The 24,662-nt window shown below is 29.9% G+C and overlaps 3 protein-coding genes across 3 annotated transcripts; 2 read left to right on the forward strand and 1 right to left on the reverse strand.

Annotated features, from left to right (window-relative positions):
* LOC137814984 (actin-related protein 5) lies at nucleotides 1–5,874 on the reverse strand. Its single transcript, XM_068617973.2, has 12 exons — nucleotides 5,532–5,874; nucleotides 5,334–5,404; nucleotides 4,855–4,979; nucleotides 3,941–3,985; nucleotides 3,582–3,684; nucleotides 3,174–3,283; nucleotides 2,389–2,498; nucleotides 2,207–2,297; nucleotides 1,683–2,123; nucleotides 1,373–1,500; nucleotides 750–1,086; nucleotides 1–630 (listed from the first exon to the last, which is right to left on the reverse strand). The coding sequence occupies exons 1-12, from the start codon at nucleotides 5,729–5,731 to the stop codon at nucleotides 127–129; spliced, it is 2,265 nt and encodes a 754-aa protein (XP_068474074.2). The 5' UTR covers nucleotides 5,732–5,874; the 3' UTR covers nucleotides 1–126.
* A 3,997-nt stretch (nucleotides 5,875–9,871) lies between these two features.
* LOC137816107 (G-type lectin S-receptor-like serine/threonine-protein kinase CES101) lies at nucleotides 9,872–13,045 on the forward strand. The gene is made up of 7 exons (XM_090300226.1): nucleotides 9,872–11,033; nucleotides 11,255–11,356; nucleotides 11,570–11,781; nucleotides 11,870–12,080; nucleotides 12,175–12,412; nucleotides 12,493–12,631; nucleotides 12,716–13,045. The coding sequence occupies exons 1-7, from the start codon at nucleotides 9,872–9,874 to the stop codon at nucleotides 13,010–13,012; spliced, it is 2,361 nt and encodes a 786-aa protein (XP_090156352.1). The 3' UTR covers nucleotides 13,013–13,045.
* A 2,376-nt stretch (nucleotides 13,046–15,421) lies between these two features.
* On the forward strand, nucleotides 15,422–18,984 carry LOC137816255 (G-type lectin S-receptor-like serine/threonine-protein kinase CES101). Its single transcript, XM_068619332.2, has 7 exons — nucleotides 15,422–16,574; nucleotides 16,855–16,965; nucleotides 17,137–17,345; nucleotides 17,427–17,637; nucleotides 17,744–17,981; nucleotides 18,367–18,508; nucleotides 18,591–18,984. The coding sequence occupies exons 1-7, from the start codon at nucleotides 15,422–15,424 to the stop codon at nucleotides 18,873–18,875; spliced, it is 2,349 nt and encodes a 782-aa protein (XP_068475433.1). The 3' UTR covers nucleotides 18,876–18,984.
* Nucleotides 18,985–24,662: the final 5,678 nt, after the last annotated feature.

Below are 24,662 nucleotides of genomic sequence, written 5' to 3' on the forward strand. Positions count from 1 at the left end.
TTGAAAATCAAAAGCACACTGCTTATAGCTTATGCAGCAAGATGAGCAACAAGTTAGCTGAAGGGATAAGATTGTGTAAATTAAGGTATGATGTTGAAGACAAGAAGTGTCGTGTTATTAATTCATTTACAATGAATATTTGAGTTGATAACTCCGGAGCCAGTCTTCACCCTTTTCAAAATAGTCCATCCTACTGAAGGTTTGGGTATGGAATAGTGGGGTTGTTGCATATGCAGCAGCCCCACGCCATGCATCCATAACAGGATCCAATGCTCTAACTACTTTAATGGGTGATCCACATGGTCGAATCATCCTAATTCCGGCTTCAAGGCGTTCAATGATGCCGGGGAAAATAGAACTTCCACCAGTCACAAGTATGGAGTTAGTGAGTCTCTCTTCTAGGCCTTCATCCTTACATGATAATCTTCTTATTGAGACCCCAGCCATCTCATCTAACCCTGCTTGATCAACTGCGATCCAGTTTGGATTGAACAAGATTTCAGGGCATCTGAACCTTTCAACACCAAAAGCAATTTGAAAATCTTCTTTGGTTAGAGGACGGGGACGTGATGCCTCAGCAGATTGAGAGCTACCAGTTTCTGACTTGGGCACAAAAGTTGGATCCAACTCCTGCACCAATGCAACAATTCAACAACACTTTTGTGAGTCATCAGGAGCTTCTAAGCAACACAACCATGCAAATGCTGATTGCAATCCACAGAACATGTTAACATTGCTATGAAGCTAACCTGTAGCTTGGAAGAGATGCGAGCTAGCTCAGTGTCATTCTCATCTGCTCCCTCGTCACCATCATCATCTTTGCTCATCAATTTGTACAGTTGCCAATCTTCATCTTTGGCACCAAATGTATCTTCGCCCTTACCACGATCGAAGGCAGCAGTAGTTAAGAGGCGCATTCTCTCCCTCTGAGCAGCATGGAGTCTCTCCCCACGACCAATGCCACCAGACAAGTTATTTCCATTAGAATGATCTCCATTTGTCTTGAGCCGTTTTCGCTGCTCAACTTTCACTGAGAGGTCTTTGTACTTGGCACGCAATTGTTCCAAGTAAAGCTCTGGGTTCTCTCTATAGTAAGAAGGGGAAAAATCAATCCAAAAGGTTTTAATCACAATAGAGAACAACAATTTATAAGTACTCAAACCTTGGCAAGACTTAAGATTTTATTCATGTTTTGTACATAAGTCATGTCCTAATCTTTCTTTCCCTTGACAAGAGACTAAGTAAAGAAGCTTTTCTTTTTCTTTTTTTCCATTTTACCAAGTAGAGATGATGATAAGCTTTTTCAGTCGCATAAATATTCAACAAAGCACTCTTAATAAAACTGAATAAACTGACTCGCATATAAACATACAGGCGTTTTTCCTCCTCTAACTGTTGTTTCCTTTCTCGCTCCAATTCCTCTTGATAACGCTTCTGCTTCAATCGTTGTCGTCCATCTGACATGGATTTCAGTGACAACTGTTTCTTTTTTTCAGCTAGCTATCAACAAAGCACACCCACAAATACATGGTCAACATCACAGAGCACAGAGAACAACTTGAAAAACTTATTTGGATATTGAAGTGCGCAAAAAATTTACGTGTAGATTTATGAGGTGGAAAGACTGTAAATTGAATCTAAAGATGAATTTGATAAGCTATTTGATATGATATAAAACTGACCTGTTCAGGGGAGAGCATGTCATCAGGGATGTTTATAAGAGAATACTTTTCATTAGTGGCAGAGTCAGCCTTCTCACTTTCAGCTTGTTCACTCTTTCGTTCACCTTTTGCTTTACGTAAAGATTGAGTAACTTTAGTGCGGGCAGATTCTATCTCCTGCCTAGAGACATAACCAGTCTCTGCTAGGAAAGATGGAATATCATTGTCTTCAACTTGTTCAAGCTGTTTTAGAAGAAATTCCAAACCATGCAATTCATTTTCGAATTCGTTTATTCTAGAGGACCTCTTTGCCTCAGCCATTTCTCGTAATCTTTGACCCTGTCTCTCTCTTATTGCTGCCTTTCTAGCAATCTCTTCCTCAGAAGGAGGCTCCTCAGTAGGGGGTGGAACCCAAGGGAGCTGCCAACATCTGGTTTTTTCTTTAGCCTCATTAGATTTTTTCTGTCAAACCATTAATGAAGTAAAATCTTAGAAACAGATAAACAGTTCATAAACTTAGACTGAAAAGAAGAGCCTTTTCTTACCTGAAACAGTCGAGCTTCAGAAGCATAATCTGGTGCAATATAACAATGCTCCATCTTCAGGTCGTCAACCTTTTCCCATGTAAATCTAGCCCTGCATTGAGAATTTTTAAAAAGAGTAAGAAATACTATGTATTTAACACACAGGTTAATATGATAGCAGAGGAAGGATGATTTGTACTCACATATGATAAGGATATTTAAGTGAAAGAAGTTGCTTTAAATAGTCAGTCACATGGAACCCACCAACATTGGTTCGGCAACATCCTTTATATATTGGCTCCCCATCTACAAACTGGAAATATAGAGATGTGAAAAAATTATTATTAAGAGTTATAACACTTGATACACCTGATAATGTTATCTAAATCCTGTCAGCAACTATGCAATAAAGCAGAATGGCCATTGAATTTATTTAAATATTTTAATGAATACTTTTCCAATTTATTCAATGGTATTCTTATACTTAATTTTTCCCCCATAGCAAAACAGCCTTCATAAAGAAAGGTGGGAACATATTTTAGCTTCAAAACCGTTCACACCTCTTTATAAACAGATGCAAAATTGTGTTAAGCCATTTCTCTTTCTAATTTTAAATATTATTTTAGAAGTGGAATAGAAGGAGATTATTGATTCCTAAATCTTCTTGAAAATAATTATACAGATTAGCAATATTAATGACAGAGAACAGAAAGTCTGATATAGCAACACAACAAATGAGGTATACCAATTTAAGAAAATGCAACTGTTACTTGACAAAAGGCACACATGTCCGCAAAAACAAGAGAATTTTTTCATCATATTACACCCCTCCTACATAGAGGTTCAACGAATACTCAAAAGTAAGCAATCGGACTAAACAACTATGATATGTATGTGATCTACAACTTTAACAATGCGTGTAACAACAAACAAAAATGGCAAGTTATTTCCTTTGCATAAAAATCCGTAAATATCACATAAAGCATACCGGAATCACATGAGTTGTATTGAATCCAGGACACAAAGCAAGACCATCTTTATCACAAACACCATGTTGTTGATTATATTTATAGCTGAATGCTGCATCAACACCAAAGGCTGCATAACAGAGAAGCATAAATATTATTGTCAAATAAATTATGGTCTAGCAAAACTAGTATAGAGTAGCAAAAAATATGTGCCCGTGATTAGGTCCAAACAAGTAACAACTAAGTGACGAGATGTCAAACACAGTCTTGATGGGTCTCATTTGAAATTCGTTTTTCACTAAAGACTTGCCCTGGCGGAAAGATTGGGCATTCGACAACAGGCAAGCCAACATTCCGGTTCCTTCAAAGGCTACTTGAAGAAAAAGAGTTTTTTTTTTTTTTTGTTAGGATTAATAAAGTATTGATACCTATAGAAGGAACTCCATATGTCTCAAAAAGAAGTTCTGCCATTTTACTACGAGACTGAATTGGGTTGCATACACATTCTGTGATCAGGACAGGATGATCAATCTGCTCCAACATTAAACATAAAGATAGAAAAGAGTGAGTTAAATAATTTAAATTGTCAAAGTTCAAAAAGAGAAAAATTTGTATACATCAAGTCAAGGAATTGCTAGGTAAACTACAGAGGCCAAGAAGTTTACTAACATATCAAAAGTAGTAGTAGTGGTGGTCTATTGGAGTTTAAAATGTCATCATAAAAAAGATAACAAATAAAATGCCATGAGAAGAAAAATGAAAAATCATATTCCAGTAATGGGCATACCTCTGAGCCTGTTGCTCCCAACCGATCAAATCCAAAGTCCAAAATCTATAAATGAAAGAAAATTTTAGTAACGCTTCCCCATCATATGTTCTTTATAATTATTAGACGAATACACTAGTATACATGCATGATCCTATTTCCATGATGTTTATATTTAATATGGTACACATCCCTTCCAATTAGTTATAAAAATCTTATAATTCCATATTCAACTTATGACCTTTAACTTGTGACCCTATCAAAATCCCATTGTCACATGTCAATTTATCTATTCTCATACAAGGAAACTAGTTCCTCTACATAATATATGCTATAAAAAGGAACCTTGGTATTGCCCAGTGCAAGGCACCACTGTGCATGAGATAGTGCCAGCTTATTATCAATATGTAATTGTAAGACCTTGAAATGCTGAGGTTCATATTCTAGGCAACAAAAAAAATGAATTTTGGCCATGTCCAAACAATATTTAATTTAAGCAATGTCATCACAATTCAAAAGCTAGAATCCATGCAGAGGAAAACAGAGTATATTTTTGAATTTGGATACTTTCACTAAACATTTAAGAATAGAGTATCCCAAGGTTTGAATACATTAATCCTTAGGAGTTACTGCTTATTCTGGTGTCCAATTTGGACAAATCAACAACAAGAGAAAGATATCTCATCAGTCTTCATAAAGCAATAACAAAAGTATAAACTATGATTCTAACATGCAGCCACCCAAATAGACCATTTCCTGAATTAGAAATGCAACTTCACATGCATATAACACACATGGAAGAACCAACACAGATCACAGGCTAGAATAAGATAATCGGAACTGAATTCTAAACGTTTAATATAATTCACATTGAAATGACTCAAAAAAACAAGTTCTTTATATACTCACAGGATTGCCATGAGGAAAAAACTTACATATTCCATCATTTCAAATTGGTAAACTACATTGCTGTCAAACGCTGAGCGGGGTCCAGAGCGACTACAGTCAAAGTATTTCATTAATGCTGGATCATGGTCACCAACAACAGTGACAATTTCTCCTGTGTAACAAGAGAGTGTTCCAAATAATTATTCAACATGTGACAAATTGCCTTTTGTTGGCTCATTATCAATAGCTCATAAGAAAGGTTCCTCTTAAATATAAGAGACCATTAACTCACAATAACAAATATATCTCGGTCCCATTTTATGCTTTTACGAAATGAAATAAACTAACGAAAATGCACCAAGACAAAAAAGAAAAATTGGCGTAACAAGTTAACAACTATAATAACATTAACTACACAGTTTCACCAACATTTTCGACAAACACAAACAACAAAACAAATACGTAACACAGCAACTAAGATGGAGAAGAACAAGAAAACATGGTGAAAATGTAGAATGTATGATACCAGTGGCTTTGTGGCGTGGCCTTTGGACAATGTTGCGGAAAACAACACGTGGTTGAGTCTCTCCTGCCCATCTGACAATTCACCAAAAGGAACCAGCTTTAACGTTAAAATCAACAACCCCGTCAGCTGATGCGAAAAATACATAAACCAAAAAATAAAGTTTCAATTTTGAGGCGAAATTAGGGTTTAGGAAAATACCCAATACGGAAGTAGGAAGCACCATTGTCGATGACAATGGGAGTGGCAGAGCTGAAAAGGGTGTAATCAGATTGGCGCTGAATTTTGGAGATGAAGGGCATTGTGTAAGTGACATAGAAGAAGAAGAAGTGACCTCGATTCTGAGTGTTCTTGCAACTTGAAAAACTTTGCAAATGGTGAACAACATAAGTAACAGACATGGTGAGCTCCTCCGACCGATCCGGCTAACCCGAACCACAAAATGGGTCGGGCGTAGTAGAAACGGGCCATTGAAGTTAAAAAGTGCTCTTTTTCTTCTATTTTTGTTAAGCCATGCAATACTGCAGTATTCCTCTAACTCTGCAATCTTGCCAATATGTAAAATTTATCATTATAATTAATTGTCATGAATGCAAAAAAGTACTCATATAATGTAATAGATCAAATAAATATTAAATCATCTAAATAAATTTTAATAATTATTTTTTTGAAATTATTTTTTTATAAATATTTTTTAATAAAATATTTATATTTTACAAAACCAATAATAAAATCATTCTTAAGAAAAAGACAAATAAAAAAGAATAAGAATGATGGAAAATATATAGAAAAATACCTTGAAGTATAAGGTTGTGCAATAGTACGTACAATCAAATGTGAAGGTTAAAAAAAGTAACATCACTTTTAAAACAATGGTTAACGAGAAAATTTAAGACTATATTTATTATTGATTATTAATTTTAATTGGCATACTTCGTAATTAATTTTAAGACAATAATAAGTATATTGTTATTTTTATATAAACTATTTATTTGGTTTATAAATTTAGTTTTTAAGAATATTAAATTATAATAAATAAAATATATTTTCTTTCTTCGATAATAAATAAAAATATATTTCTCTCTTAATATAAGTACTGATCAATAGGTATATTAAAATTATGATACACACTAAAGACTATTGTATTAAAGAAAATTTCAATAAGACTTTTACTCTTATTCAATCCACCCACTAGGTAGAAAATTTATCTTTATTTATGACAAGGATGGTATATTTTTACACAAATCTCTAAGAAAAAGATCACAATTTGGGAATTCAAGTACCGTATTTATTATAAGTTCTAAATCTTGTAAAGTTAATGTTGTCAATATCCTCATTTTATTATTATTAAATGTATATTACTTATTGTTAAATAGTGTTGCATATTGAATATTAAAACCATCTTAATATTATGTTGTATACTAATTCTTAAGTATTTTGTTAATTTCAAAAGTTAACTTGTAGATTAAAAAGATTAATAAAACATGATAGGTAAGATTTAGGGTTTTCTTTTTACAAACAATCTCAAAAAATCAATCATGCATACAACTATAAATAAGTTTATTTTAATAAACCAAAATTCATAATCAAATTACAAAACTATTCAAATATTAATTTTTAAAATAGTTAAACCCAAATTAATTAATAAAAACATAGCAAAATTTGAAAAACTAAAAAAATCAAAAACAATTTGTGCTTCCAAACACAAATTTAGTTAAAAAAATAGAAATAGTCTCTACAAATACACTTCAGTGTAAAATTGAAAAAAAAAATTGAGATTCGTCTGTTTGAACATGACTTCAGTGTAGGAATTGAAAAAAAAAAACGAAACATTTTTTTGGAAGAAAAATATGGTGAAAACGTACTTCAAATCACGATTTGTGTAAAAAAATATCAATTAAAAGTCGTGTTGTGATATACAATTTCTGATTTTCAAAACAATTTTTTCATCAAAAATAAGATTTGTTTATCTAATTATAATTTCTTCAAATTAAAATCGTCTTCCTTTCTGTATTAGTTACCTATTTTTGTGATTTTTTAAAAATTTTATCATTTTCATAAAAATAAAGAAAAATTGCACCGGTTTTTTCCTTGAAATATAAGTGGGAGTGTTGTAGAGGAAAAGTTAATATTTCGATGTATGAGGTCGAGGTTTTCGTAGTTATCGTTTTTATATTGTATTAAAAGTAACATTAAAAAAATAAAAATGTGACTTAAAATATAATATCCACATTTTTAGTAAGTGTGGTCTATAATTCTCAACATTTTATTAATTGTTGCTTTAAAAAAGAATAGGCAATATTGCACGTTTTGTTTCTAAAGAAAATAAAAGTTATTATATAAAAATAATTAAAAACTATTGGTTATCTCTATTTTAGATAATTATTTTTTTACCATTGACTGTTGACATGTATATGTGTGGTTTAAGAAAAAAAATAGTGTAGTGGGATGAGCTGGCAAACTTATTACTAAGCAAAAATCGACAAGGTTATTGAAGAACAAAATTATCCATTTTCAGTAAAAAAAAGTGCTTATAAAAAAATGAAATGCAAATTCTGAAGAAAATATGACTAAATGATATAATTACTAGAGATAACATCAGGGAAATTGTGGTGAATTGCAAGTTATGTTCATTTTGTAAAAAAAAAAATGTCCAACACTTATTTTTAAATGGTAAGATGGTTTGAATTTTAGGTAACAAATGGATTAGTTTCACATCAACTTCACCTATAATAATATTACCAACATTTCCATGAATTTTACATGTTTGACCTAAATAACAATGGAAACATAATATAGAAATATAAAAATAATGTGATTTTTAGAAATGTTGTAAACAGAGGAAAAAATATTAAAAAATGCTTAGTTAAAAGCTGAAGTATGGATTAAAAATAACACTAAACAAACCAAGTTTTTCCTTCTTATTGCGTATCATGTATCAAAAGTATATAATAGTAAACTCTACCAAGTAGGTCAAATGTAAGAAATAGTAATATTAGGACTTTAATTTATTTTTGTATAGTTGTTTTGTTTAGAAGGGTTAGAGTTTTTTTTCTCAATATAAAAAAACTTGAGGTGATTAAATGGTAGAACAACCACCTATAAAGAATAATAGTTATCGTAATTTAATTGGAACAAAAAGATACAAATTTATAATAAATATTATTATAAGAGAATATTGAACATAAAAATACTTGAGTTACTTTAATATGAATGAAAAATACGGAGTAGAAATATTATTATTGCAGCAGTCTCGTACAAATAGAATAATGAGCAAAAATAATAATAATAAATTGGTTTGCGTGCCTTATTTTTCAAACAGTGTGAACATTCTCCACTGTTATTGTCAATTTTAATTTTCTACATGACTCAATTGCACGAACACAGTTCTTTTAATCCTTATTATTTCATATTTCGCATATATGTTTATATTTTCATAATATTAAAATAATATAACTTTAAAAAAATTAATAAAAATAAAAATTGAAAAATTATAGAATACTTTTAATTAAAAAAATTATGTAACTATATAAGTAGTATATGTTTATCTGTTTTGTATATATAATATATTATCAAATAGATAAAAATAGGGATGTTTTTAATAACGTTAAAATTATGAAGAATCAGCCGTATTCTGTATTTCCTTTTCATTTCTAAACATAACCATTCCTTGCCCTCTTTAAATTTGTTGCATTTTATCTTATTTTCTTTTTGCTAATTTACTGATTTTCATTTTGTTATTCCCACCCCAACTGTTGCTAAGTTCATCGTTACACTTTTGAATTTTTTTAACGAAAAAGTGATCCATTCTGATATACAGGTGTTGCGTACAATAATATGACGAAGTCATTTCAAATAAGACTAAAAAATAAATGTTGGCAAAAATATTGAAAAATGGTGATCCAATATTAAGATTAAATTTATAAAGTCAATTATATTTGTAATTTTTTAACTATTTATATTTCTCAAATTTAGTTTTATCATGATGGCCTATAAAGTTGACGTTCATTATTATAATTAATCTATCACGTAAGCTACCATATTAGTTTATTCCGACAGTAATTTTTCTATTTTCTTTAATATAAAGCCTCCCTTGAATTCAAAAGATGTAGTAAATAGTCAACTAAATAGAAAAATCACCGCCAAAAAAAAAAACACTCAAAAAAACATTCAATAAAATATATTCAATACCTTATTTCTGAGCTTAATTACTTATATAAGCTAGGTCAGCAACACTCTCAGCCTAATTCATTCTTCTAGTTTTTAACCAGTTACATTGAATACATATATCATCACATCCATGGTTGTGGAACTTCCACTTTCTTCGGCTAATGAACTTTGAATTCATTAGAAAAGAAAACGTAAACCAGAAAATATAAACCAGACATGGTGTATTATATATGAATATTATTGGAAGCATACTGCATGATAAAACAAATGAAAGCGTAAAGGGACTCATTCCAAAAGGTTTATTATTTTTTTTTTCCATGACATCCATATAAGATTTAAAGTGTGGTGTTCTACACTCGTTCATTGTAACAATGGCTATCAGCCAAAGTATACTATGCTTCATCACTTTCACTTGTTTCATGCACGTAACGAAACCTTCAAACTTGAACACAGACGAGTTACTACAGGGTCATGAGTTCACAACAAGTGACCGTTTGATTTCACCTACAGGTTGGTATACAATGAGTTTCTTTCAGAATAAAGGCTCTGAAGATTTCTACCTTGGAATTGGAAAATCAGCTGAAAATTCAACTGATCAGAATTTCTGGATTGCTAATAGAGACATGCCAATCCAGGATCCTGCAACGTTTCTCATAATTGATGAATTTGGTAACTTGAAAATTATTTCCAACCGGGAAAGAAATTCCAGTATCATGCTCTATTCTTCTGATGCTGGAAGAGAAGTTAACAGCAATACTACCTTCAACGCCATATTGCAAGATACTGGCAACCTTATGCTTCGTGAAGTGAACCAAAATGGATCTCTGAAGAGGATATTATGGCAAAGCTTTGATCATCTCTCACACGTTCTTATGATGGGGATGAGACTAGGGTTTAACAGAAAAACAGGTCAAAATTGGTCTATAACATCACGGAGAAGTGAAAAGACTCTTTTGTCAGGGTCTTTCACCCTTGGCCTTGAGCCCAAAACGAAGCAATTGATGATATGGTGGCGGGGGAACATTTTTTGGAGTAGTGGGCAATGGAGCAATGGAAGCTTTGCCAATCTAAAGTCTCCACTTTATGAGAAGGACTTCGAATTCGATTACTGCTCAAATGAAAATGAAACCTATGTGTCATATCTTCCTAGTTATATCTACTTAGAGCCTTCAGGTTCAATATATGGCGGCATATCTGGTGTTTCTTACTCATGCGTCAATAACTACTTTCTATCTGGTTGTTCAATGCCAAGTGTTCCCAAATGTAGAGATCATGAAAGTTTGTACCGGGGTAGCAGGAATAGCTATGGAGTAATGCAAGGGACAGGTTTCAAATTTGATGAAAGTGAGAACCTGACAAGTTTTGATTGCTGGATGAAGTGCTTGAACAATTGCAGTTGTGAGGCCTACTCTTACGTTAACGAGGATGAAACTGGGTGTGAGATATGGAGCAGGGACTCAGCAAACTTTGTGGCCACTACTAATTTGACTGCTGGAGGGCGTCAGATATACTTCCTTGTTGGTAGAAAAAAAGGTAAAAAGTGCATAAACTATGATACTCCTCTTACTTCTATGATTACTGTGCTAATTAATATATATAGCAGTGCTATAAATGTATATGGACATTTGTTTGTGAAAAGTGTATAGATATAAGAGATTCAAATTTCAAATCATTGTTGAAAGTGTAGCAGCAGCCGCAGCTCCACCGGGGCTACATAAGGCTACATAATACTAATGGTTCCAATTTCAATGCAGGCAACACTCAGATATGGATCATAAGCAAAATAGTTGGAAGTCTCTCCCTAATCATCTTATGCTTCACATGCAATAAGTTGTGGAAAAAACTAAAACTAAAAGGTAATTATATTAACAACATATCAGGTTTGGTCTCTTATTTATTTTATCCTAAAAGAAATCTTAAATATAAGCCAATTGGTAATAATATACTAAAACTATTATGATTTTATTTGAAATTTAAGGATATCTTTAGGTGGTGACTTTATTCAACCAAAGATATAACATAAATCAATGACTTTAGTTAAGCTTCATGCATGATATTGAAATATGCAGCTGATGATCGCAAGAAGCGAACAAAATTATTGTCTGAAATCGGAGGAAATACTGCAATTTCCATTGCTTACAATGAAAGAAACGAACAAAAGAAAAAGGGAAAGACCAGTGATGATATGTATATTTTCAATTTTCAAACTATTCTTGAGGCAACTGCCAATTTTTCTTCCACAAATAAGATAGGAGAGGGTGGTTTTGGACCTGTCTACAAGGTAATTCTTATGATGATTTCTTTAGCTAATAGAAAATTTGCAAGTTTGTATTCAGAACTGAATATGAAGTTTTAATGTTTTCTAAAAGGGGAAGTTACCAAGTGGACAAGAAGTAGCCATAAAGAGACTTTCAAAAAGCTCGGGACAAGGGCTGATAGAGTTTAAGAATGAAGCGATGCTAATTATCAAACTCCAACACACCAACTTGGTGAAACTGCTTGGTTTTTGTATTGACAAAGAAGAAAGGATATTAGTTTATGAGTACCTTCCCAACAAAAGTTTGAATTTGTACCTCTTTGGTATGCAATTTCATACATTAGATCGTTTAACACATTTACTTTATATTTGAAAAATGTTTTTCTACTCTATTTACTAATTCTTACTTTGAAGTAGGTTCTAACCAAGACACTACAATGGAATGGAACACACGATGCAAAATTATTGAAGGAGTTGCACAAGGACTTGTATATTTACATCAATATTCAAGATTAAAAGTGGTACATAGAGACTTGAAAGCGAGCAACATTTTATTAGACAATCAATTAAATCCAAAAATATCTGATTTTGGTACGGCTAGAATATTTGGATTGACAGAATCTGAAGAACGAACTAACAGAATTGTTGGAACATTGTAAGTATATATTATTTTTTAAATATATTAATAATTTTTATAATTAAATTCTTTATCTTTAATTAGTATTATCATTTCAGTGGTTATATGTCTCCGGAATATGCTATGATGGGTGTTATCTCAACTAAATTAGACGTTTACAGCTTTGGCATCCTTCTGTTAGAGATTTTAAGTGGAAAGAAGAATAGTACTGATTATCCATTTAATCTTGTTTTTAATGTAAGTGTTTTCAAATCTTTCAACATGTGAATGCTAAAATTGTGTGTCATTGGTTTTACATTTAACAAAGTGTGTTTACTTTAGGCATGGAAATTATGGAATGAAGGTGAAGCTCTAAATCTAATGGACTCAAACATGAATGGATCATACTCCCCTACACAAGTGTTAAGATACATTCATATTGGTCTATTGTGCACACAAGATCAAGCAAGAAACAGACCCACTATGCTTGAGGTTGTTTCTTTTCTTTCAAATGAAATTACACATTTACCTCAACCTACACAACCAGGATTTTGTGTCACTGGAGGAGTGGAAAATAGAGATGTGCACTACACTTGTTCCATAAAGGAGACAACACATTCATTGACTTCAGGTAGATAATTAAAATACTCTTGGAAAAATTCAAAATCTGTAATAATTGTAAATAACTATAAATTAGTGATGACAAGTGCTCAAGTCTCCAATGTATTGATGTTGAGGTTGGAAGTGACAAGATTTATTAGAAAGCTAAGATCTATAAATGGAAAACAAATAAGCTGCTTAATATTTCAAATGATACCGACAACTAAATTTATGGGCTTATGAAATAGGCCTTACACAATGTCACTTAGGTTTTTTCTTTATGCACCCCGTACTGCATTACATATTTTTTAAAATGATTATTTTAGTCTTTGTAAAAGTGACTTTCGAATTCTCTATAATGAAAATCTTCTGGAACAAACTTTCTTAAATTTCCAGAACATGATTTGTAGAATAAAATTTCTTGAACGGGATTTTTGGAATAATATTTTCAAAACAAGCTTTCCATAAAACATGAAATATATTTCAGAACGAACTTTTCAAACATAATTTTTGGAATTTTTTTTCTAGAACATAGATACCTTCCAAAAGAAGCTTTCAAGAATGAGTTTTTCATAACAATTTTGGCTTAGTGAGTTTGAGGCTGAGAACACCCCCAAAACTGCATTTCAAATTCGTTTAGTGTAGAAAAATTTTGTTGAGCAAATTTGAGATTGAGACTCCCCTAACTCTGCATGTAAAATCTACTTAAGCACAGATGAAAAATATTGGGCGGTTTTGGGGTCGAGAACATCCCAAATATGCATGTCCAAATCTACTTATCACATGAATATTCTACTGAGCAAAGTTGAGACTGAGAGCCTGTATACTTCCTTTTAAAACTCAATTTGTTAAGTAAAAACCAAGATTAAACTTCATATCATAATCAATTTAAATCATTAACCACTTATCATTTTCATAAATTTACATTCATTTCAGTAAACAAATCACACCCTGCAATAAAACTTTGGGATTTGTGACCATGTTACCTTCACATCCAGGTCTTGAGAACAATAACTTCCCTCACCTGAAATTTCTTATTTCAAAGCAACCTTCCAAAAATCTAAGTCAAAAATGTTATACAAAAAATCTAATTTTGTGAAGCAAGTTATTCAAACATCTCCAATTTTAATATAGGATTTATCATGTTGAGATGAACACTTTTCTCAACTGATCCACCCAAATTAATGACAAAATTATGTGATAAAACAAATAAGAATAAATCTTTAGAGTAAAAAGGAGGTTAATTGTTTTAAATTCTTATCGAATATGATTAATCTATGATTCTTCACCTATTGCGAATTACAATCGGATTCTAAAATATATATGAGATTTAGAGAAGAAAATTTAGAGACGGGTGAGGAGATATATAGAGAGAGGAAAGATTAGGCAAAGAAAGAAAATGGGAGAGGCTGGCTTTTGGTGTTACAAATTTTAGTTTAAAAATATGGATATAACGAGTTTCCATCCGTGAACCTGATAATGCAATCTAACTCAACTATCTTTTAATTGATTTCATCATTGAATTGAGTTTAAATTAGCGTACTTAATATACAGAATCCGAAATTAATCTAATTGTAATTGGATCAACCAAAGTAAACACAGTATAATCAATAACTTATAGCATTTATCGTGCCTACCATAACATGCTCCCTTTTGAAACATTTTTTTTTTTTTAGTTTCTATGTTTATTTATGATTCTAAATCTCATTGACCTTGTCTTCATTGTGTCCCGTGGCTTTCAATGGGTCAAATTCTTGGTAGATATACCAACTACCCACAACACTGTAGTTATAATTTAAGAATCCTGCGTTGGTCACACTAAAGAAAGAAACAAGAAGAAACATATTTTTTTTTTATTAGCAACTAAATAATTAATTAATTCAAATATTTTAGGAATATTTCAACTCTACTACCAATTATCTTTCATCCATATAGAAAAAACACCTATACCGGGATATTATCCCTAACACATAACTTCTTTTCTAATAATAATAATGTCAAACATATTAGTGTGTAGATTATAATTTCATCAAAATACAAACTATTTATTAACATTATTTAAGTTCGAATATAACATTTCGTTGTATTATGTCTTAACGATGTCTTATACAATTGTTACAACATTACTTCGTCAAATTACTTTCATTTGTATTTTATGTTGTTGTATCTCTTGTTTTCTTTTCACTTTTCATCATTTGTGTAATGAATTTCATCATCGTTATAAAATCGATAAAATGAATGAGTATAAAAAAGAGGTTTCCAAGTACAATTTTTAAGTAGACAAGTACTATGATTCATCCAACCTCTCTCATAAATATTTTTATAAAAGAAAAAAAAAAGAATAAATATGTTTGCAATTAAAATTAATTATACTCTGTGGATTTTTGACCCGTCTATCTATATATATGTGGTAAATTCAGATAGTGTTAAGTGCAACTTTCTACAAAAATGGTTCTCACTTTGAGCAAGAGAGTGCTATGCTTCATCGTCACTTTGACCTGTCTCTTGCAGCTTACAAAGCCTTCAAACTTGAGGGAAAACACGTTGGTCCAAGGCCATCCCCTTGCAGCAACGAACCGTTTGATTTCGCCTTCAGGTTTATACACACTGCATTTCTTTCAGCTTGATGGTGGCTCTGAAGCTAACACCAAATTCTACCTTGGCATATCAGATAATAACATCTCTTACTATGTTTGGCTTGCCAACAGGGACAATCCAATCCATGATGACCCTGGAGTTCTCACAATTGATGAATATGGCAACCTTAAAATTGTGTCAAGTTCTACCACTATGATACTATATTCAGTTGAAGCAGAAAGTAACAAAAGTGTTAGAGCCTCTTTGCTAGATACAGGAAACTTTGTGCTTCATGAATTGAACTCAGATGGATCTGTGAAGAGGGTGTTATGGCAGAGCTTTGATTACCCCACAGACACAATTTTATCACGGATGAAAATTGGCTATGACAAGCACAGTGGCCACAGGTGGTCTCTAACAGCAAGGAGAAGTTACAGAACTCTTTGGTCAGGATCTTTCTCCTTAAGCCTTGACCCCAAAACTAACCAATTGATTACTAGATGGAGAGGGGCCATTATTTGGAGCAGTGGAGAGTGGAGAAATGGAAGTTTTTGCAATCTGAATTCTTCATCACTTGAGCGAGAGAACTTCAATTTCACTTTCTTTTCAAATGAAAGTTTGACGTACTATGAATATGCTTCAGTTTCTGGTTTTCTCATCATGGGACCATTGGGTATAATCAATGCTAGTGGTGTCCCTTACTCATGTACTGGTAGTGAGATTGTGCATGGTTGTGCAATGCCACAGCCTCCCAAATGTAGGAAAGATAGTGATTTGTACTTGCCAAGTTGGAATAGCTTTGGAGAAATGTCAAGGAAAGGATACATCTTTGATGAAACAGAGAACTTGACCATTTCTGATTGCTGGATGAGGTGCTTGAAAAATTGCTCCTGTGAGGCTTACACTTATGCATTCAAGGATGCAACTGGCTGTGAAATATGGAGCAGAGACACATCAGACTTTCTTGAGAGTAATTCCGGTGTTGGTCGTCCAATTTTCTTCTTTCCCAGCCAAACCAAAACCAGTAAGTTCATACACACAACAGAACATTTTCTTCTTTATAACCTAAAATTTAGCTCTATCTAAGAAAAAACTAGTTTTACCAAGAACTTTAAATCATTGAAGTTATTCAAAAAGTTTATTATATTTTACTGTATACAAAATTAGATTTTTGTGTACAGCATGTGTTGATTAATTTACAACAACTTACTTCTAAATTTGAATATAATTTGCATGCATGGATGTTAAAGAATTATTTTTGTTATAGTATGTATGTATGAATTAGCACTCTTCTTCTCATGCAGAAGGCAAGAAGAGGAGAATATGGATTGAAGGTGCTGCGGTTGGAGTTCTTCTTCTGATAATCTCATTCATTGCATCCTTTATCATGTTGTGGAGAAAACAAAAAGAAAGAGGTTAATCTACATCATTTGGAAATTCAGAAGTTTAAGCATAATTCTTTCAAGACATTAGTTTGACTAAATAATACAAATAAAACAGTACACCTGAGATTCAAAATGGAGCTATTATCTTATATTTATCTTTGAAAGTTCTTATGATTTTTTTATGTATGATCATATATGCAGTTGAAAAGCGTAAGAAGCGAGCAAATATATTCTCTGACATTGGAGAAAATACTGAAATTTCTGATGCATGCGATGAGGGAAGAGAACAATGGAATGAGAAGACAGGCAATGATACACATAAATTCGAGTTTATAACCATTCTTGAGGCAACAGACAATTTCTCTTCCACAAATAAGATTGGAGAGGGTGGCTTTGGACCTGTTTACAAGGTAATAAATTCTTATTAATATATATTTTTATTTTGGATTAACTGCATATTCACAAATAAATAAGGAGAATTATGTTTTTAGGGTAAATTGCCAAATGGTCAAGAAATAGCTATAAAAAGACTTTCAAAAAGCTCAGGACAAGGATTGGTAGAGTTCAGAAATGAAGCTATGCTGATTGTGAAACTGCAGCACACTAACCTAGTGAGGCTTTTAGGATTTTGCATTGACAGAGAAGAAAGAATATTAGTCTATGAATACATGGCCAACAAAAGTTTGAATTTATACCTTTTCGGTATGAAAATATTCTCATCTAATATGCTTACTTGTTAAATATTTCATCTATATATTCAAGACTTGGTCATTTTAATTAATTTTCATTGTCCTTTTCTTCTAAATAGATGCCACCAATAGAACTGAGTTAGATTGGAAGATAAGGTACAAAATTATCCAAGGAATTGCTCAGGGACTTGTATATTTACATCATTATTCAAGGTTAAAAGTTTTACACAGAGATTTGAAGGCTAGCAACATTTTATTAGACAATGAGTTAAATCCAAAAATATCAGATTTTGGAATGGCTCGGATACTTACATTGGCACTAGTGGAAGAAAAAACAAATAAAATTGTTGGAACATAGTAAGTATTTATATGATAAAATTTTAGATGATAATATTAGGTTCAGTGCAACAAATTTTAGTTTTGTTTGAATTTCATTAATGTACAATTAATCTTGAAGGAACTACAAATTAAAAAACAAAAAACAAAGAGTAGAAGACCTCCTTCAAGATTAATTGCATATTAATATTAGTTTTTCTTTTAATAAATACATGTGACAATTACTAAAGAGCAAAAACATGTTCAATTACGTTAACCACAAAGAGAGTTCAACCAAAATTAATCAAATTAAAGTTTTTGTACTAATTCTATACTTATTTTTCTTATTATATTAAAAGCAAAATATGTCAATATTTACTTTAAAAATTTCTATGTATACTCTTTTAAGTATTTAATATTTGTGCAGTGGTTATATGTCTCCAGAGTATGTTATGAGTGGAGTTATCTCAAGCAAAATTGATGTATACAGCTTTGGCGTGCTACTCTTAGAGATTGTGAGTGGAAAGAAGAATATTAGTGATAGTTTTTCACTCAATCTTATAGGATATGTAAGTTACCTTAAATGAAGAAAAATAAATTAAAATTCAATTGATGTTATCAAAACTAAGTGAATGTATTAATTTGTTTCAGGCATGGCAATTATGGATTCAAGGGGAAGCTCTAAAGCTAATTGACACATTGTTGAATGGTTCATGCCCCCACATCCAAGTTATAAGATGCATTCATATAGGTCTCTTGTGCACTCAAGACAAAGCAAATGATAGACCCACTATGCTTGAGGTCATTTCTTTTCTTTCAAATGAAAATACCCAATTGCCTTCTCCTCTACAACCTTCACTTTATACCATCAAAAGTGTGAAGGAGGAATCTTGCTCTAACAATGAGTTAACATTGTCAGTGACATCGGGCAGATAACTTAATGACACATTGTGAGACTCAAACTTCTATCTATAATTTGTCATTGTCATATGTTGATATTGTCATTTTCATACAATGTGATCACATTACAGGAATGTTAGGCACATTAAAGTTCATGTGAAACAAACTCCTTCACATTATACTTTATTTTGTATTTAACATCTCAAATTATATTACTATCCACTTTCAACGTATAGGTTTATTAATCATTTACCTATTAAAAACTATCATATCTAACATAGAGTTTATGAAAAATAATTATCTCTAAATTTACATAAAGCATATATATTTATATATGTATATTGTTCAAACATTAGGTGTTTTAGAATATTTTCAGGAACATACAACATATTCTCCTCCTATAATAAGTGTAGAATACCACATAACAATTATAAAAAAGGTAAGCTAGAAAATAATTTTGTATTATATTAACATATTGCAACCACATTTCATTAATTCAATATATACTTATTTCAATAATATGATCATGTACAATAAGATATTATCTCAAACCAAAAACCACTCAAGTCATGTTTATTCAATCCACATATTAACACACTAAATTTACAGATGAATCTAATTCAAAATTGGATACAAGATACAAGTCTATTCAATCCACATATTAACATGTTAAAATTACAAATGAATCTAATTCAAAATTGGATACAAGATATTAAGTATTACGCATACACGTTTCATAAGACTTATAAAAAATATGTCCTATCAGAGATTTACACATGACCTAATACAATATTGATCAAAATGTGGATCACAAAATAAAGAATCAAGGTAAGTTCATTGCATCCAAAGTTCGTGCATCAATAAATATCAGGATGGGCAAAAATATCCCCTTAACTTTTCACTTATATCAGCGATGCAAGGGGATCTTTGTTAATCATAGGTTCACATACTCAATCCTTGCAAATCACAAATTGGCTCAACATTTTGGGTGCAAAACAGGTTAGGTCACCAACTCGCCAATAAATTTGCAAGACAAGATTGGTAATTTTATCCTACCAACCTGTTTTAACCTAGCTCATGTCGCCTCACCCACAAACCTAGTAAGTGGGATGGGAGGAGGAGTTTATTGTCAACCCATTTTGTCACCCTACTTAATGTATTATCCTAGGTATGAATAATTCAATTTAATATAAAACTCATCATACCATTCACACTTATAACCTATTATTATTAATCGAATCAATTTGTCCACTCAAACGCTTAACATGTTCTTAGAATAAAATATTTAAATTTATATAACATACATGAACTATACTTATACATATGTATGCATTTTAAACTAATTTAAAACATGTTTTCTGAAAGTAGGGAATGTCGCTTGAGTAAGGATTACCTAACAGGTAATATTCTCAAATAATGGATCTCCCTAACTTAAGCGTATATATATCAATTTGGGGCTTAACTACTATTCTAGAGTTTTACTTAAAACATTAGGACTTAAGTAATGCAAACTGAATGGAGAGAAAATGAATTTTCCATCTCTTGCTCAAGTGTCCAATAGTCCAATATTTTATTTTCTATATTTTAAGTTGGAAATTTTTTTATCATTTTAGTTTAACAAACATATAACAATACAACAGAAATATATATATATATATATATAATTGACCATTTCCCACCATCTTTAATTGATACATATAGCTGTTTTTAAAAGCATTAATCCCTAGTGCACTCACATTCAAGCAATTTGACATTTGGAAACATCAAACTGTTCTACGAAAATTCTATGTGACAGAATAAAAATAATAATCGAAGACAGTAGCAATTTAATATAGTTGGCATGATGGCAGTTGAACATTAAGAAGGTTATTGAAAAACGGGACATATAACTAGAATAGGGTAGTTATTATTAAATCAAAAATTGGTTGAACCATGATCATCATGCATCCATTTTCTGTCTCCCCATCACCTCCATCGTTTCAATCACAGTAACTTGACTAAAAATGTGGATCAACTTCTCTCAAATAATGTTAAAAAATAAATAAATAAGGTAAAATAGTTTTTATAAATTAAAACTAATTTCTATACAAGTTAAAAAATTATAATTGTTACATAAAAAAATTAAAAATTAATTCTTATACAAAATACTAATTTATAAATAAGTTAATTTAAATTTTATTTATTTTTTATATATGTTTATAAGAAGAATTGTGAAAACATATTAATATGCAAAATTTGGGTAAACTTAACACATGCCTAAATAACTAGTTCAGAAAATCGTTGAACGACTTATGTCATACTTAATTTAAGATTAATATTGATAGTTGTGTTAATTAAAAACAATACCTCAAAAGCTTAATTTCATTCCATAAATAATATGATAATAAAATCATTAAAAATAACTATTTTAGATATTAATAAATAAATAAAATTTAAAATTATATCTAATTTAAATAATATAATAGTTAATTATTTTTTTCTAAACAAATACTACCTTTTTCTAACCCGTCTAAATATATATAATTTAATTGGATTGAGGTGGTTGGAATTTTAACATCTTAAACAAATGCATTAACTTCATTCCAAGTCAACCCATCAAAATGCATTTCGCAGTCAAATTATTACTACTACTACTTCATCTCATGCCTTTGATCCTTTAATATATAATACATGTTTTCTTTAAGTTATCAGTTACACAAATTATTAGACACTAATTTGAATACATTCACTTTTTTCAAATATATATTTATTAGAAGAGTTAAAATAAGGCTAAAGTCCTCAAAAGTATCCTTAGCATTACTAGTCCACTTCACCATGATTTTATTGCATATCCAACATAATATTTGATAAAATATTTCTATTGATAGTTATTCAATTAGTATTATGCTAATTACTTGTAAATAAAGATAGATGTATATTGTTAAGGAGGTGAAGTGGTATTTAAAAAAATTTATTCATGAATAAATTTTTAGAAATTTTGTTTTCCAACACTTGATTGAGGGGTTTAAAATATATTAAAAAAATCACATATAAAAAGGTCAAACTAGAAAGAGTAAAGAAGAAAAAGTTAATCATATATTTTTTAGATTATTTTATTATCTTCAAAATTTGATTAGAAGCATACTTCACATGTATAATATGAGTGAATGACATTAACTATGTTGGAACTTGTGAAAGAAATAATTAGAACACTAAAAAAATTATTAAATAAAAACTAATTTTAGATATAATATTACAAGAAAATCATGAAATAAAACTAATTTTTAGTGACAAAAAATAATTAGTTGTTATAATGACTAAATTAGAGATCATCTTAGTAACTAATTTTTTTTTCTAAATTAGTTTATATTATTGTTAAATGGTTTTTAAATTGATATCTAATTAGTAACCAAGGTTTTTGCTACTAAATTTAAAAACTAAATAATTGGTTGTTAATTAGATATCAATTTAGAAACCACAATTTCAAAGACTAAAGAAATTATTGTTTTCTAAATTAGTTTCTATTACTGATAAATAGTTTATAAATTGGTTTCTAATTAGCTATCAAGGTTTTTGCTACCAAATTTAAAATATAAATAATTGGTAGTTAAAACATTGGTAACTAATTATTATATTGATTAAATTATATATTATTTTAAAAAATTAAAAAATTATTGATATATGAATTAGTTGTTATTACTAGTAAATAGTTTTAAAATTCGTATTTAACTAACTACCAACTTTAAAATCTAAATAAGTAATAATTAAAATCTTAATAATTAACTAGATATAATTTAAAAATTATTTATTAATAATATAAATTAATTTAGATATTAATAAACAAATTCTTTTTAAATTAGTATTTAATTTAATTAATATAAAAATTAATTATTTTTAATCTTTAAAATTGATTTTTATTGAATAATTATGTAGTAGTGGATTGGAAGAATTTTAAAATGGTTATTGTAAAAGAATTGAATATCAATACAGTATTAGAGATTTTAATTGTCTTTTTCACTTATTGGGCGTGAAAGTCTCGTGGATTTAACATGCTGGTGTTGGTTTTCATTAGTGTCATATTTCTATTAAATTTTTCAGTTTTATAGTCAAATTTCATGTTATCTTTCTTTTGCTTTATTCTTCTCTCTTTCTTTCTTTCTTTGTTTTTATTTTATTTTATTTCTTATTGTGACTTACTTCATCATTTGTACGGGTAATGAAAGAGATTGATCAATTAAACAAAAAAGTTACAAGTGGTTGAAATTAAGAGACATGATATTCATGATATAATAACAAAGAACAAGGAGAAATTCAACAAAACAAAAACACAAGTAGTGTGACTATTGGTGGAGATTCATGGTATAATAAATAACAAGGAGAAATTAAAAAAAAAAGTATTATGTTTTCAACCTTTTGAAATATGAAGTGAATTTTTTTTTTTATAGTTGTCATATTACTTTGTTATTAGTGATCTTGTAAACTTGAACATTTCTAAGTGTGAACTTGTAAAAAAAATTTGAAAAATGGAAAGATATATTAGTAGAATACAAATTTTATTTTTGGCCCATCAAATATTGTAACTGTGTGATTTTAATTTCTTAAATTTCAATAATTTTAACTAGGTCTTCGAAATATTATAAATATGCTATTTTAAAATATCATAAATATATAGTTATAATCTCTCAAAAAAGTTAATTAACATCAATTAGATTCTATTGCACTGATTCAATTTTAATCTCCTAATACGTCAGTATATTCCAACCGTTGGAAGGATTAAATCACATGTGATAAAACTAAAAATCACAAGTTTATCATAAATGAGACTAAAATCTCAAATTGCAATAAATTATAAACAATAGATGAACTTAGTAAAAAGAGGTGTGTAAATATCAGTTCCTTGTAAATACCAATCTCAGGTATGTGTTTTAGTGTGGTCTGGGCCAATACTTGTAGGCCTTTTTTTGTTGCTTGGGCCGATATCAATGATATTGTCGGCTTCGTAATATTTGGGTTTATTTGAAAAATTGTAGACATGTAGGTATTAATATTTGAATAAAAATATTAAAAAAATTAACATATTGGCAAAAATAGTGGATAAAAATAATTTCTAACTTATCCAAAATATAAAAGTCGGAATATTAAAATTAATGATGTAATTTGTGTTCCATAGATCACTACAAGAAAATCATGAAATAGAAACCAATTTTTAGAGACCAAAATAATTAGTTACAATAGAAACTAAAATAGAGACCATTTTAGAAACTAAAAAAAAAATTGGTTTCTAAATTAGTTTCTATTGTTAAATAGTTTCTAAATTGGTATCTAATTAGCAACTAAGGTTTTAACTACCAATTATTTAGTTTCTAAATTTGGTAGAAAAAACCTTGGTTGCTAATTAGATATCAATTTAGAAACTATTTAACAATAATAGAAAATAATATAAACTAGTTTAGAAACCAAATTTCTTTTTAGTTTCTAAAATGGTATCTAATTTAGTTACTATTGCAACTAATTATTTTAGTTTCAACAAATTGGTTTCTATTTCATGATTTTCTTGTAGTGGATGTAATTTGTGTTTCATAGCTGTAAATTTTAAATAAATTTAACTACCTAAATCATGATAATATTTGTATATTAGAAGAAAAAAAATATTATTACATTAACTAAAAATAAATATTATTTTATAAATTAAACAATTATTAATATTTAAAGTATTTTTTTATTAATAAAAAAATTGTAAACTAATTTTTAAATTAGGTACCAAAATTTTATTATTAATTATTTTAAATTCTAAATTAGTAATATATTTTTAAATTCTTCCTATTAAATTCTAAAGAGAGATCA

The sequence above is a fragment of the Phaseolus vulgaris genome, chromosome 1, assembly GCF_051622355.1.
Source record: "Phaseolus vulgaris cultivar YP4 chromosome 1, ASM5162235v1, whole genome shotgun sequence".
Lineage (NCBI taxonomy): Eukaryota > Viridiplantae > Streptophyta > Magnoliopsida > Fabales > Fabaceae > Phaseolus > Phaseolus vulgaris.

Bases quoted from the DNA above. Each gene is read 5' to 3' on its own strand.
- LOC137814984 (XM_068617973.2), bottom strand. From the start codon at position 5,731: ATGTCTGTTACTTATGTTGTTCACCATTTGCAAAGTTTTTCAAGTTGC. The intron at 3,284-3,581 runs GTATCAATACTT...TCTGTTATGCAG, and splicing joins ATATGGAGTTCCTTCTATAG to CCTTTGGTGTTGATGCAGCA. The intron at 631-749 runs GTTAGCTTCATA...GCATTGGTGCAG, and splicing joins GCATCTCTTCCAAGCTACAG to GAGTTGGATCCAACTTTTGT.
- LOC137816107 (XM_090300226.1), top strand. From the start codon at position 9,872: ATGGCTATCAGCCAAAGTATACTATGCTTCATCACTTTCACTTGTTTC. The intron at 11,782-11,869 runs GTAATTCTTATG...GTTTTCTAAAAG, and splicing joins GTTTTGGACCTGTCTACAAG to GGGAAGTTACCAAGTGGACA. The intron at 12,081-12,174 runs GTATGCAATTTC...ACTTTGAAGTAG, and splicing joins TTTGAATTTGTACCTCTTTG to GTTCTAACCAAGACACTACA.
- LOC137816255 (XM_068619332.2), top strand. From the start codon at position 15,422: ATGGTTCTCACTTTGAGCAAGAGAGTGCTATGCTTCATCGTCACTTTG. The intron at 16,966-17,136 runs GTTAATCTACAT...TCATATATGCAG, and splicing joins GAGAAAACAAAAAGAAAGAG to TTGAAAAGCGTAAGAAGCGA. The intron at 17,982-18,366 runs GTAAGTATTTAT...ATATTTGTGCAG, and splicing joins AATAAAATTGTTGGAACATA to TGGTTATATGTCTCCAGAGT.